The sequence below is a fragment of the Geotrypetes seraphini genome, chromosome 1 (assembly GCF_902459505.1).
Source record: "Geotrypetes seraphini chromosome 1, aGeoSer1.1, whole genome shotgun sequence".
Classification (NCBI taxonomy): Eukaryota; Metazoa; Chordata; class Amphibia; order Gymnophiona; family Dermophiidae; genus Geotrypetes; species Geotrypetes seraphini.
Genome location: NC_047084.1, coordinates 52660933 through 52676188, shown reverse-complemented (window position 1 = coordinate 52676188; position 15256 = coordinate 52660933). Strand labels below are relative to the sequence as shown.

Below are 15256 nucleotides of genomic sequence, written 5' to 3'. Positions count from 1 at the left end.
TGTCGATCAGAACTCCCAAGTCTCTTTCCTGGGAGGTCTCTTCAAGTACCGCCCCAGACATCCTGTATTCGTGTATGAGATTTTTGTTACCGACATACATCACTTTACACTTATCCATGTTGAACCTCATTTGCCATGTCGATGCCCATTTATTAAGATTGATTATGTCACAATCCCCCTGTGTCATCATTACTCTGAATAACTCCGTATCGTCCGCAAATTTAATTACCTCACTCGTCGTACCAATGTCCAGATCATTTATAAAGATGTTGAAGAGCACAGGTCCAAGCACTGAGCCCTGCAACACCCCACTGGTGATGCACTTTCAGTCTATCTGAGCCTATCGATCTGCCTGCAGACCTCTTCTAGACTAACCATCAACCCTGTCAGTTTCCCGTCTTCGTTTCCAGCATATAGCCTGATGGGTTCCGGTATGCTGTGTATATCCTCTTTGGTAAATACAGATGCAAAAAATGTGTTCAGTTTGTTGGTGATTGCTTTGTCCTCCTTTAGCACTCCCTTAATTCCATGGTCATCCAACGGACCCACCACTTCCTTTGTGGGTCGTTTCCCCTTAATATATCGAAAGAACGGCTTGAAGTTTTTCGCCTCAGCTATTTTTTCCTCATAGTCTCTTTTAACCACTTTTACCACCTTATGTATTAAAATTAGTCCAATAAACAGGATCACCTTATTTCCATTTTCTATTAATAAATAATTATCAACAGAAATTCAGACTGTACTAGACAGAAACACAAAAGCAGAAGGTATAAAAATCCTAGGTAGGATGAGGGACTCCATACAAGAAAAATTACTAGTCCTTTGTGTATACCCTCATGACACAGACCCTAGAACACTTCCAGACACTGAGGCCACACCCTAGAAAATTCCAGCAGTGAAAGAAGCTAGTGGCACCTCAGAACAGAGAGAAGATAGCACTCTAGAGAAGGAACTCACTGAATTGTTAGATTGTCGGGATAGAACATTAGCTGACATGTAACCAATACTCAGTCTCGGAGAAACTGTTTCTAGTGACACTACCTCCATTATACTAGCAATAGGAAGAGTGCTAGAAAATAATTTTAAAAACTCAGAGAAAACCCTATCTATAAGAATTTAAGAACTTTTTAATGCAGACTTCCTGTGCCTGGAGAAGATAATTATGATAATTGGATGAAGCAAGCTAGCCAGATGATGCAGGAGTGAGTGTCCTGCCATTCAAAAAAGAAGGCAATTTTTTCTGCGGCCCTCACAGTTAAAGTTTAACATCTTTCCTTTCTCAAAATTGACACATTTCAATCACTATATTGAAAATAAGATCATTTTCCCTACCTTTGTTGACTGGTGGCTTTATTTTTCTGTGCTTTTAACTATGTTTACAGGGCCTTCTTGTCCATTGACTGTTTTTCTCTCCATCTTCACTTTCTGCCTTGCATCCATCTTTGGAATTAACTTAACATTCAATTATTCATTTTTTCTGCTTTCTTCTCAAAATCTACGTTTCCATGTCTTCCTTTCCTATCTCTCCTTCCCCTTCCCTCCCTATTTCCATAGTCTGACATCTCTCTCCTTCTCTCCTTCCCCCTCAGTGTAACATTCTTCTTTCCCTTCCTCCTTTCTGGCCTCCCTCCCAGTCCAACATTTCTCCCTTCTTTCCATCAGTCCAACATTTTTTTCTCTCTTCCTCCTGCATGCTTATCCTCTAATCCTCCTTCCCACAACCAAACAGCATCTCTCTATCTCCCTCCGTGAGTCCAACTTTTGAGGAAGGGAAGAGAAGTCCTGTGTAGGAAAAGCCCAGGTGAAGACCCCTGAGAATTCCCCAATACAGTAGAAACAGGCCAATACAGCTAAAACCTAAAATGGTTGCTGGAAGAGCAAAATGGCTGGAAAACACACACTGACTAAAAACTGTCAGCTCTAAAAGACACACTTTTGCTTTCATGAGAAGAACAAGGTCAAACAGAAGGCACAGCTGGAAAGAAAAACAATTCTAGTGAAAAAAGGGATCCTGCCCCCACCCCCAGTTAGCAGGGCCAGCAGCTATCGGAAGTTTCACAAGAATAAGGATGCTGATGGAAAGCTTCACTAAGATGCTGACGGAATGCTTCGCAAGACTAAGGATGTGAAAACTTAAGAGAAAGTTAACCACAGAGTTGAAAGCTATTGGGCCCAGGTATTCAAGAAGGGGAACTTGGTATATTAACAGGACATTTACTGGGAAATAGAATAGATGTAGATAGAAAGGGTGTGACATACAGTATCACTCAGAAATGTTAACCAATCAATAGATTAATAAGTGAGATAATGAATATGATTAACCAATGAAAATGTGAAATGTAACATGCACCAACGTGGGCCAGACCTGTCAGAATCATATAAATGAAAGCTCCTTGAACCAAGGTTTCAGAACTGATCCAAAGTTCTCCATCAGTCTGGCCAGCCTGGCATATACTCAATTACTCTGTATGCTGTAAGATTTTTTTTTTTTTGTAAGCTATTGCTATTTGATTATTAAATGTATATTATTTGAACCAGCATAAAGAAAGTCGAGTGGTCTATCAGTGGAGGCCATAATAGCCGGCTTTTCACTTTTCACTCTCTGCCCTCTCCCCCTTCCCCCTTCCCCCGTGTAACATTTCTCCTTCTATCTTTTCTGCCCTCCCCATCCATCTTGCCCTTTCCATGAGTCCAACACTTTCTGCCTCCTGCAAGCTTTCTCTCTTTGTCCTTGCCTCTTCCCTAAATGGCATCCCTCCTTCCTACCCCCAACGCAACATGCACTCTCCCCATGCACCAACTCACCCTCTCTTCCAATGTGTAGCACCTTTCCTTTCCCTCCCTTTCTGCCAGGTTCAGCAGCACCTTTTCTCCCTTTTACCTCCCCCTTGTCTAGCAGTACCCCGTCTCCCTTCCTTCTTCCCCTCCTTCCCTGTCCAGCAATACCTGTATTTTGCAGTTGCGGTTTTGTATGTGATCTTGCACACTGGGCAGGAAGAGAGGCTCCAGTGTCAACTTCAGCTGTCTTGCAACTTCCTGTAGCCATCGTGTATGCCAGGACTCTTGCCTTTGCGTATCTGCCCAGATCTGCGAGATCGGGTACAAGACTGCGGTCCGCAAAATAACATCTAGGGGAGCTACATGTGGCCCTTGGGCCGTGAGTTTGAGACCGCTGGCTTAGAAGCATTAGAAAGTACAATTAGTACTGCAGAAAGTGGGCCTGTCCTGTTTTCAATTTAGAAGCACATGTCAATAAGAGGAAGAAAAACTTTCAGATTATGTCTGGAGGCTAGAAGCTCTGCTCAGGAGAATAGTCAGAAAGGATGGCCTAGCACCCTCAAGAAAAACTCTGCCACGATAGAACTACTAATAAGAGGTGATCACAATGCTGACAGAATGATCATGCACCTGAGGCTCTGTGACAAGAAAACAAACCATCCTAGGTTTCTACAGTTGCTCAAAGAGATCAGAGATGAGGTAGAGCAGGAGACAGTAAGTCTGGCTTTGGTAGAGGCAAAGAAAACCTAAACCACCTGCCATGACTTTTGCCCACATAAATGAAGTGGCTTGCTTAACAGAGTCTATTAGGCATTAAAAAAAAAAAAAAAAAAAAAATAGCCTCCTTGAGAGCACAGGATAGTACTATGCCTATTCCAAAGGTTGAGAGAGAAGTAATGGCTACTGTGGTGAATATAGACGAAGAGAAGGATTTGCAGACCCTGGTGGCTGAGCTGTGCTTGGAAGTTGCAGCCCTGAAGGAGGTGCAATTGCACAAATGAGAGACAGCAAGCCAGAACATAAGAACATAAGAAATGCCTCCGCTGGGTCAGACCTGAGGTCCATCATGCCCAGCAGTCTGCTCATGCAGCGGACCAACAGGTCCAGGACCTGTGTAGTAATCCTCTATCTATACCCCTCTATCCCCTTTTCCAGCAGGAAATTGTCCAATCCTTTCTTAAACCCTTTGTAAATGACAAGGAGACTCAAACATCTCTCAATATACACCATCACAACAGTAAGGAAAGAGTTAGACCTACTTCTGACTACAGATATATAGAAGGAAGCCACTGGCAAAACAATGGCCAGATAGGTCAACGTAGATCCCCACATGAAACTAAGCCCACCAAACCACAGGGAAACTTCAGGGGGATCCACAAGGCAATAGCAGCTTTCTGCTGAATTCCTGCCCCTTGAAATTTCTGAAAGATCCCAACCCCCCTCACACTTTTTAAGTTGGGCACTAACTGGACATTTTCAGCAGTGCTATCCAGTTAAGTGCGACTGGGAATGACTGGTTAGCCCCAAACAAGTGATTTACATATAAGAGTCATTTCTGGTCAGTTAAATTGTTTTGAATAATGATCCCATAACTTTTAATTTAAATTAAGATGAATCTTCAGCAGAAAACTTAGGCTCCTAAGTTTGGATGAAAATAGTACACAAATTTCCAGATCCAAATGTGCTTTTGAGTCAGTTTACTCCTGGCAAACACACAATGAGGGGACCCCTTTCATGGTTTTCTTTCATGATGCAAGAGTGGTTTCCATTGTCTTCTAACGAAATTTATGAGTTCAAATTTAGAATCTCATTTGAATATTGATCCTTAAATTTCAGGTCTATTTTATGCAAAAGTTCCAGAATACTTCTGTTTTGCATTTATCACTATTCCCTGGTTAGATCCTGAATGGTAGATCTTAGAAACTAAGCATGGCATGACCTAGCTCCCAAAGCTGTCCTGGGGAATCGCCAGCCTTTCAGGTTTTCAAGATACATTGACCATGTGTGAGAGAAGTTTGGGGACCATTACTTAACTAGTACTAGGACAGCATCAAGGAAAATTGGGATTGAGGGCTACAGAACTCAAAGGCAAACCTCTATACTATTCTCTCGAAAATAAAAAAGATCCTAGATAGAATGGAGAACTATGCTTACCTAACTCTGAACACCCAGAGATGGGTAGAAAGAGGATATGAAATAAACCAAACCTATTTGAAAATGTGGAAATATATAAAATACAGCTCCTGCTGTCCTGAAGTTAACAGGTTAAAAAAATAAAAAGACTTTGCAAAAATTAAATTGGTATCATTCTTTTGAACAAACATTTTCATTTGAGAATAACCAACTTTCTGACTGCAAGAGTTTTAAAGTCCTGCTCTGAACAAAGCTCTTATCTGTTGTAAGTTTATAAATAGATGATGAAAATTTCATGGTACTGAGATAAACCAAAAGACATCAGTAAGATTTTGCCAGTACTAAAAATAAAGCCTGCATCAACTGATAAACTGCTTTGGGAGCTGCAGAAATTTGCAGCTTAGGAAAGTTCAGTGCTGGAATCTGTTCCTCACTCTCTGCTTGCTGGAAAGAGCAAAGCAACAAAGAATCCTTTCAGCATTCTTCCAGCAATGGAAGGAAGAGCACCCAGTCAGACACTGGGTGGAAACTCCTACACGCTATCAGAAGCAGTTTGCTGAATGAGATCAAGAAATGTGCAGGCTGGACCACTCTTTGTATGCTTTACCTGGGCCATCCCAAGACAGGACATATATGCAGCAGAGAGAGAGCCAGCAGTTCTGCACAGCCTCACAGAAGAAGACAAAAGGCCTAGCTTCCAGGTCTTACTGGATGTAGTGCAATTCCGTCCAGAAGACATAATGACTCAGATTTTCAAAGGTTGGATCCTGATCAAAGCTCATGATGGCTGCAGGATGGATGAACGTGGCTTTGTCTCAAGAAGTTTCATTAGAACCTACAAGTTGCCAACTGGAATTCAGGGTTCCAGATTTGTCTGCTGTTTTCTGTCATGACGGAATTTTGGCTGTGAAATTGAAGGATCTCTTGCAAACCAAGTAAAGCTTCAGTTACTGTTAGCAAAGGAGTATTTTTTCACAATACGTACTATTAATTAAATATAGAATATCTGCAAAAGCTTCACATTTACAAAGGACATAAAACCAAGATTTGTGCATAAATTCTTTGATTTTGTAAATCACATTTTAGTGTTGCCTTTTTAAAAAAAATTGTTTGTTGTGAACAGTTACACTAGTTAAGCATCTGGATATTGAAGTACATACATCAGCCTATTTATAAGAAACGTGTATGTAAAACTATCACAAAGTAATGTTTAGAGCAGGGGTGTCCAACCTGTGGCCCGGTGAAGTATTTTGTGTAGCCCCAGTCGAGGGCGATGCAGTGTTTTCCTCTGCTGCCCCCGGGTGTTTACCATATTGCTGGCTCCCTCCTCTGTCTTGCTGCGCGGCCCCAGAAACATTTTTTTCAGCCAATGCGGCCCAGGGAAGCCAAAAGGTTGGACACCCCTGGTTTAGAGGATTATTTTAAAGTGTAACTTGGTAGTGAGAGAAGAAGAGTAACCGAATGATCAGAGCAGTGGACTGAGAACCAGGGATGCTTCCAGTGATGCTCCTTGTGACCTTGGACAACTGGCTTCACCCGTCCATTGCTTCAGGTACAAGTTTAGGGCCCTATTTCCTAGGCTGCGCTAGGTGCTTAATGCAGTTTTTAAAGCATGTTCCTTAGCAAAGAAATTCATATTAGGAAGCATGTATTGGCGGGGACTGCATTTTGAAGTTAACATAGAAGTTTTCATTGTGTTAACCACTAACACAGTAAATATGTGTAGTAATGATCCTAGTCTGCACTAACTTGCAGGATGAAACACCAAACTCCACCGAGCTGGCGGTATATAAAAATAAAGTTGTTATTATTATTATTTACTGGACACTCCAAAATATGCTAATATATACAAAAAAATAGATATGAAAACAATGAAGTAAATGATTTACTATAAATACAAAGTAAAATAGCTGCAAAAATATCAAAAAGGTTCAATGGATTCAAAACTCTTGGTTTCTTCTGAGAATTGCTTCCTCCTCTATTCTCATGTATCTACAGCATCTTGTATATCTCTTGGCATCCTGGACACGTGTTGTACCCCTTACTCTTCCTTAAGTGCTTGCTTTCTCTTTGAAGCTAATCAGCCTGTGTCCTCTTACCAGTCTTTCATAGTTATGTTGTAGCTTCTGGGTCTAGGTTAAGCAAACAGATATTCTTTACTCCAGTTACACCTCTCTCTATCAGCTCTTTGTTCCTCTGTGCCCCCTTCCTTGATATCAGGCAGGTCAGGCAACACCTAAGACTTGGACCCAGCACCCTTCTCAACGTCTCAGTGATCACCAGCTCCACAAATCCATAGCATCAAATCCATTCTTTGATACAAATTATATACTAGCAGCAGCTTCACTCTGCCTCTCTCTGATAATCTAGATCAGGGTTCCCCACTGATCTTGTGCCTCGGGAGACAACTATAGATCAGACTGGCAACCCTTGATCAGTTTGTTCTCTTTGGGAACAGGCTTCTCCTTACAGTATACACTAGGAGTCTCCAGAACAGAGAGCCAAGGTTCAGATGGCCCCACTGAAGTTCTACATCTCTTCTAGGGAAGGAAGACCCATATTCTCCTTTATCTCTAGATTTTATACTTTCCTTCAAAAGGCAGTTTCAGTTCTATTGTGCTACTTTCCTTAACTAAGGTTACCATATTTAACGACAGACAAATCTGGATGCATGGCCTTCTCCATTCCACCCCAGTCCTGTCTTGTTTTGTTCCGCCTCCGCCTTGTTTCTTTTTTTTTTTCCTACCTCCAGGCCACATCTGGACTGGAGGGCCTCCAGCATGCACAGATGCATGTGACATCCGTGCATGCTTGTTAAAGGCCCTCCAGATGCAGCCGGAGCTCGGGGCTTTCCAATACCTGCACAGACTGCCAGGTTTTGGAAAGTCCATCTGAGAACCCAGACAGTCCTCTAAAAAGAGGACATGTCCGGGTTTCCCCAGACGTCCTTGACTACACCATTTCTCAGCTTGGCCCAGAATATTCCTCCTGTAACTGCAAGGAATTTACACACAAAGGACCAGGGTCAGTAAATGGTGCCCAAATTTGGGTGCAACAAAACTGAGCACTGAGTGCTATTCTATAAATGGCGCTGAGTTGGGTGCAGTTTATAGAATAGCACATAGCGCTAGATTATCCTTAGACAAGCAGGCAGCATATTCTCACATGTGGGTGACGTTATCCATGAAACCCCGGTACGGAAAGTGAAAGTGTAGTATTACTTTAAGTTTTTAACAAGCTTTTACACTGCACGCATTGCGCATACACGAGTGCCAGCTGGCGAGGTCATCAGTTTTTCGTTTTCCATTGAATGAAGACGTATCTCTTGTTTCTCCATCGACTTGCCTTCCCATTTAAATTTTTAATGAGCTTTTTCAAGTATTTCAGTTTCTTATAAAAATCAGTAAAGAATAGTAGAAAGAAAGTTTGGAAAACAACTTTTTCAAAGTTCAATGGCCCTCATTCAAAATTCTATCCTTACTTCATACCATGATCATCGATGGATTTTCAGCTCACCCTCTCCGATTGTATCTGACTCTGGGGCTATAGATTAGAAGAAGATAAATACTATTAATTAATGCCAAAAATTTTCTTCCTTTGTTTTTTTATTTCAACATATAGGTCTGGAGTTGGACTTTCAACAATTGGGACTTGCTGGTTCCGGTATTACTATTTATTATTTCTAAAGCGCTGAAAGGCGTACGCAGCACTGTACATTTTAACATACAATAGACGTTCCCTGCTCAGAAGAGCTTACAATCTAATTTAGACAGAAAATTTTGGGGTTGTGGAGATTATGGTAGAGGAAATGATACAGTGCGCATAGGTATCTGACAGCAGTGAGTCGGAGTTAGGAGTTGAAAACAGATTTTAAAAAGTGTGCTTTTAGCTTGGATTTGAACATTGCTAGGGAGGGAGCACTACATATTGATTCAGGTAGCCTGTTCCAGGCATGGGCTTTCATTTCCCCTGGCTGAATTAAACCCTCCTGGCTACGTTCTCCAGGCCTAGGTCTCTTAAGGTGGTTCTGTGAAGCAGTATATTTTAAGGAGATCAGTATCTTCCTATACATTCCCTCATAGCCCCTGTTTAAACTGCCCTCCATGTTTTCAGAATTATTTATTATTATGCACTATTGTGCACTAAACGTATTTTTCACTCCATAAGATGCACCTTTTTTTCCGCCCAAAAGTGGGTGAAAATGTCGGTGTGTCTTATGCAGCGAAGATACAAATTTTTACCCTCCCCTGTACCATTTTAAAACACCCCCACAACTTCACGGAGCAAAACTCTCCAGCCCTCAGCCTTTTGAAAAACTGTAGACCAGAACATCGCAGTATCTCTACTATAACTCCCAGGAGGCAAGCGGCTGACAATCACCCAACTGCGCTTGCCGGCTTGCACTTTCTGATTGGTTGCGACACATTTCGTGTTTCTACTCCACCCTGCATGACTGGGTTAGCTGCGGCGAGGGGGCTGCTGCAATGGCAGCAGCAGTAGCTGGAGCCGTTGGCTCTGGTTGTATGTCTGGAGTGTGTGAGCGCTGCTGGCAGGAGAAATCCCGCGATGAGATAGATTGTTGTCAGGGAGCGCCAGGCACCCATCCTCACTCAGTCGCCACCGGGTGAAGAGGGCTCAGTCCTGCTAGACTGGCTATTGCTGCTGATAGGGCAAAGGTCTGGTTCTTAGGCCCTCTTTTATTAAACCGTGCTAGTCGTTTATAGTGCCGGGAGTTGCGCTGAATGCCCTGCGCTGTTCCCGACGCTCATAGAGTTCCTATGAGCATTGGGAGCAGTGCACAGCATTCAGTGCAGCTCCCGGCACTACAAACCACTAGCGTAGTTTAATAAAAAGAGGCACCGCGATGTGGAGAACGAAGAAGGGTGACAGGTGGAGGGAAGGAGGGGCAGGAAGGAAGAAGGAGGGGGTGAAAAGAGTCCTGAGCTTTAGGTTATTTTTGCAAGAGTAGAGAAGTGGATGAGGTGAGGCACAATGAAAAGTTTATTTTTGCTCTGCATCAGATGCTTGGTCCTCAGCAACAGATTTTTTAAAGTTACTGGGGGGTGAGGGGGGGGCGGCAGGTGGTGGTCAAATACCAAAATGTCCTACAGTATCTGTCCGATGTCATCATAAATCGCCCTTGAAATAAGGTAGCCTGGCACTCACTGCCACAGGTCCATGCTGGAGACTTCTAATATCACATTCTAAGAGGGGCCTTGCTTGGCTAACATACAAGAAGCCTGTGCAATTCCAAGATGCTGGTGGAAGTGAAAATGATTAGCCTAAACTAGGCCCAAAGCATAACAATGATACCTAAGATGGTTTATCCGGCATTGCCCTACATACCACTGGCTATAATTTAGGAAGGACCTTGGGCACCGCAAATGTAGGCCTGTAAAACCCTGACCTACATTTTTGGTGCCTAGGGTCTTTGGGAGCCGTGATTTTGGAAGTTGTGCCTGTCAGTAATTGACACACAGTAGGCACTCATTTTGTAGGTATACTGCTGCAGCAGGCACTGCTTACAAAATCAGGGCCTACTGTATTTTTCACTCTATAACATGCACCTGACCATAAGACGCACTCTAAATTTAGAGGAGGGAAACAAGAAAAAAAAACACATTCTGAACCAAATTCTCCCTGCTAGGCTCTGTACTCAACCCCACACTCCTTGTCAAGCTCTGAACCCTGTTCCTCCTCCTGCCAGGCTATGTACCCTGTCCCGCCTCTGGTGGTCTAGTGGTAGGCTGGGACAGGGCATAGGGCAGGCAGGCCTAGTGGCTGGCAGGCAGGCAGGGACACGGCAGGCAGGGCTAGTGGCTGGCAGGCAGGGCTAGTAGCTGGCAGGCCGGGACAGTAGGTTGTGAGTTTTAAAGGGCTTTATGGTGAGATGTGTACCTGGGATCTTTTATTTGAAGATCAATGCATTGCCCTCTAGAGTGCTCCACCGCTCTTCTAGTATGTCTGTGTGGCCAGTCTTCCAAGAATGCAGGCAACCTCCTACATCTCAATGATTGTATTTTCATGCGTTTTTCTTTTGGATGGTTCAAAAAAGATAGACACACTGAGAACAAACACATTTAAAAAATGGCCATTTATAAAAAAATAAAAATATAAGATGTTTTTCTGGTTTGAAAATAGTAATTTTCCCAAAATGTCCAAAATTGGATTTAGATGTCATATTGAAAATGTTCTTCTATGTTTCATACCCTATGCAACTTCCTTCCACTTAACATCATTTATCTTTGACATTGTTGTCAATACTATAATTGTTTAAATGGATTATAAACTTTTAAGTAGTGTTACTATGCACAAACTATGCACTGACTTAGACTTACAAACTTCTATAGATTCCTATGCAACTTTGTAAGTCTAAGGGCCTGTTTTACGAAGCCGCGCTAGCGGCTGCGCTGTGGTAATGGCCCCGAAGCCCACAGAGGTTTAAAGGGCTTCGGGGCAATTGCTGCATGGCAGCCGCTAGCGCGGCTTTGTAAAACAGGGGGTAAGTGATTTGAAAATACATCTCTATGTGAGCAATAGGCCTACTATTATTAATAATAATAATAATAATAATAATTTATTTTCTTATATACTGCCCTACCAACAGTTCTGGGCAGTTCACAACAGAAAAAAACTGAAACATTTCAGTGAAAAAATACAAATTCATAAAAACAATACTTCATATGGCAGTTAGATACAGCATTAGTTAAAATACAGTTTCAAATATGAAAAGTTTAGAAGAATAAAAATAGAACCTCATCGTAAAAAGATTAAAATCAGCATTCTTGTTTATCAAATAAATAAGTTTTTTAATGATTTCCTAAATGTAAAGTAAGAGTAGGTTTGAGCAATCAGCGGATTTATCCAGGAGTTCATCTTCCCAGCCTGATACTCCAATGTCCTGTCCAAAAATGTTTTGTAACGGCAGGCCCTAGGGCAGGGAAAATGAACATACCTGAGTTTCTGGTACCTTTTGTTGACCAAGACAATTTCAAATAAGAAACCAAATAGGATGGCAATAGTCCAAAAAGTGCCTTATAACAAATACACCCAAACTTTAAAAAAACTCTATCCCCAAATGGTAACCAATGCAATTTAGCATAAAAAGGGCTAACATGGTCATATTTTTTAAGACCAAAAATCAAATGTAAAGCAGCATTCTGAACCAATCGGAGTCTTAATAAAGTCTTTTTCGGTAGCCCCAAATAAACAATATTACAATAATCCAAAGTAGATAGTACAGTAGATTGGACCAACAACTAGAAGGACTCCATATCAAAAAACTTCTTGATGGTCCTCAATTTCCACAGTATTGCATAACTTTTCATAATTAGCAAATCTGTATGCTTCCTAAAAGTTAAACTACGATCCAAAGTTATTTCCAAAATTTTCAAATTTGGCACTATCTCGAAGCTTTGACCCTTCAATTGGATAGTTGTTTCCTGTATTTTATCATTAGGGCTTGATAGGAAAATTTTAGGGCTCCTTTTATGAAGCCGTGGTAGCGGCTTTAACGCGCATAACTTTTAATCATGTGCTACCCCCGCACTATCTGAAAAACTACTGCCTGCTCAAGAGGAGGCGGTAGTGGCTAGCGCAGCCGGCGGTTTAGCGCATGCTATTACGCACATTAAACCACTATTGCGGCTTTGTAAAAGGAGTCCTTAGTTTTTCCGAGATTAAGTTTCAGCCTAACCTGTGACATCCACTGTTCTACCTTATCCAAGATATTAGAAATTTGAGTAATCAACTCTTTCGAGATAACCTTACAAGGTAACAATATGGTGATATCATCTGCATAAATATAAAACATTACATCCAGGCTTTGAAGTAAATATGCCAGAGGAACTAGATAAATATTAAACAATGTTGGAGATAGAGGAGAACCTTGCAGAACTCCACATGAATTCTTCCATGAAGAAAAATAGTTATCCTCAATAAACACTTCATATGTTCTTTGTTCTAGGAACCCTCTAAACCAGTTTTTTACATTACCACTGATCCCAAATGAATCCAAGCAGTTTAACAGTCGATCATGATCCACTAGATCAAAAGCGCTACTCAAGTCCAATTGCAGAATCGGGGCACTGGTACCAATGTTAAACAGAATTGTGAGTTGGTTTAGTAATGATGCTATTACTGTTTCTGTGCTATATCCTGAACGAAACCCAGATTGATTATCATGTAGAATACTTATCCAAATATTTTACCAATTCCGCATATACTAATCCCTCCATTATTTTTTCAAACAGTGGAATGCTAGCTACTGGTCTGTAGTTATTTTCACTATTAAGAAATTCCTTAGGATTTTTTTTTACAATAGGTGTAATTATAATCCTTCCTAAATTTTTCTCAAATTGTCCAGAATGCAGCTGAATAATAATCCATTTAAAAAGCTGGGTTTGAAAAGTGAATGATGCATTCCTCAAAATATTCCCCGGGCAGATATCTAAATGACAATATTTTTTAGCATACTTTGAGTATAGTTTACAGAAAAAATCCCAATCTGGAATGGCGAAGTGTTCCTAGTTCATATCTGTCCTGAGTCCCTCTAATTGTCCTGGTAAGTATATAAAATTAGTAACTTGATCATTATTCTCTTGGTCGTTAAGAACAATTTGCAATTCACTTATTTTATTTTTAAAATTAATCTGTTAGGCAGCAATAACTAATTACATGTACAACAGCCAGTGAGTTAGATCCTTGATGTTATAACCCTTGCTTCTCAGGGCTGCCCGCTCAACAGCCATGCTGTAAGCCCAAAGTATTCCAGATTCTCGATAGGAACTGATCCCTGAGTGAGAAGATCCACTTGGACTGGAAGTCTGAGATCTTCGTCCCTCTGGAAATGGACTAAGTCTGTGAGACCAATCGGGCGCCACTAGGACTACCAGGCTGGGATAGATTGCAATCCTGCGAATAACTTGACTACGCATGGACCATGGGCGAAACACATACAAGAGCTTGCTTCTGAGCTTGAATCTCCAGCTGTAAAAATGAGGCATCATGATGTTCACTGTCGAGGTCATCAGATTCTTCTGTAGAGGTCCCCAATGCAGAACTATGGCATCGAACACCTGTGGAGATAGTGACTATTTCCCCAGGTTGATAGTCTGCCAACTGAGAGTTGGCCTGCACATTTTCTACTCCTGCTACATGTGTGGCAAAGAGAGCCTGCAAGTGAGCTTCTGCCCACCAGAAGACGAGTTGAACTTCAAGACAACGGCTTCTGGTGCCTTCTTGCCTGTTAACGTATGCTACTACTGGCACATTGTCAGAGAAGACTCTGACTGCCCTGCCCTCCAGAAACTTCTCTAGTGCCTGAAGCACTAGATGAATGGCTCTGAGTTCCAGGCGATTTTTGGACTACGTCTGCTAAGCCAGAGTCCAGCACCCCTGGCCTGGATGTCTGTAGCAGTGACTCCATCTCCCCCCCCCCCAACCATAAAAGCTGGCATCAGTCATAAAAATTGCCCTGGAGGAGTTGCGTAGAGCCATTCCCCTGAAAAGGGCAGTTGGCCTCAGCCACCACCACAGGCTTCTTTTCACTGTAGGAAGCCAAGGGAGTGACTGTTGTAGTGAGTTTGACTGAGGGGACCAGCGAAAGGGGAGAGAGTCTTGGAGAGGTCTCATGTGTGCTCTAGCCCAAGGAACCACCTCTATGGTCGCCACCATTGATCCCAGGACCTGCAGATAATGCCACACATTATGCTTCTGGAATTTCAGTCTGGAAGAAGCACTTGGCCCAAGGCCATGTTGAACAAGACCCATGTACTCCAGGCTCTGAGTTGTTTCCAGCTGACTCTTGAGGTTGAATATCTGAAGGAGTTGCACCACTCTCGAAACTGCCAGTTCACCTTCTCCTTGGTTGGAGCACTGTTGAGCTAGTCTTCCAAATATGGGTGTACCTGAATCCAAGCTTTGTGGAAGTGCGCTACTTCCACTACCATCACCTTGGTAAAGGTGGAAGATGCCGTGGCCAGACTAAAGCGCTGCGTGGAGAACTGGAAATGTTGCTCCAGCACATGAAGTCACAAGTACCTCCTGTGGGCTGGGAAAATGGGAATGTAAAGATAGGCCTCTGTCAGATCGAGGATGGCAAGAAATTCCCCCCGAAGCCACTACCACTATGACAGACTGAACGGTGTCCTTGTGGAAGAGTGGTGCTTTCAGAGCCGCAGTTACCGACCTGAGGTCTAGAATCAGTCTGCATTCATCTGAGAATTTCTTTGGTATGATGAAGTATGTGGAGTATCTGCCCAAGCCCAAGTCTACGTCTGGGACCGGCTCTATGGCCCAAAGGGCCAGCAGCCTTTTTACTGTAACCAAAACTCTGAAGGCTCAA

The 15256-nt window shown here is 42.3% G+C and overlaps 1 protein-coding gene across 1 annotated transcript; it reads left to right on the top strand.

Moving 5' to 3' along the window:
- The first annotated feature begins 3644 nt into the window (after positions 1–3644).
- On the top strand, positions 3645–6157 carry HSPB3 (heat shock protein family B (small) member 3). Its single transcript, XM_033957702.1, is given in 4 exon segments — positions 3645–3761; positions 5311–5564; positions 5606–5771; positions 5773–6157. Coding segments are annotated over 4 exon segments (615 nt in total). The 3' UTR covers positions 5851–6157.
- Positions 6158–15256: the final 9099 nt, after the last annotated feature.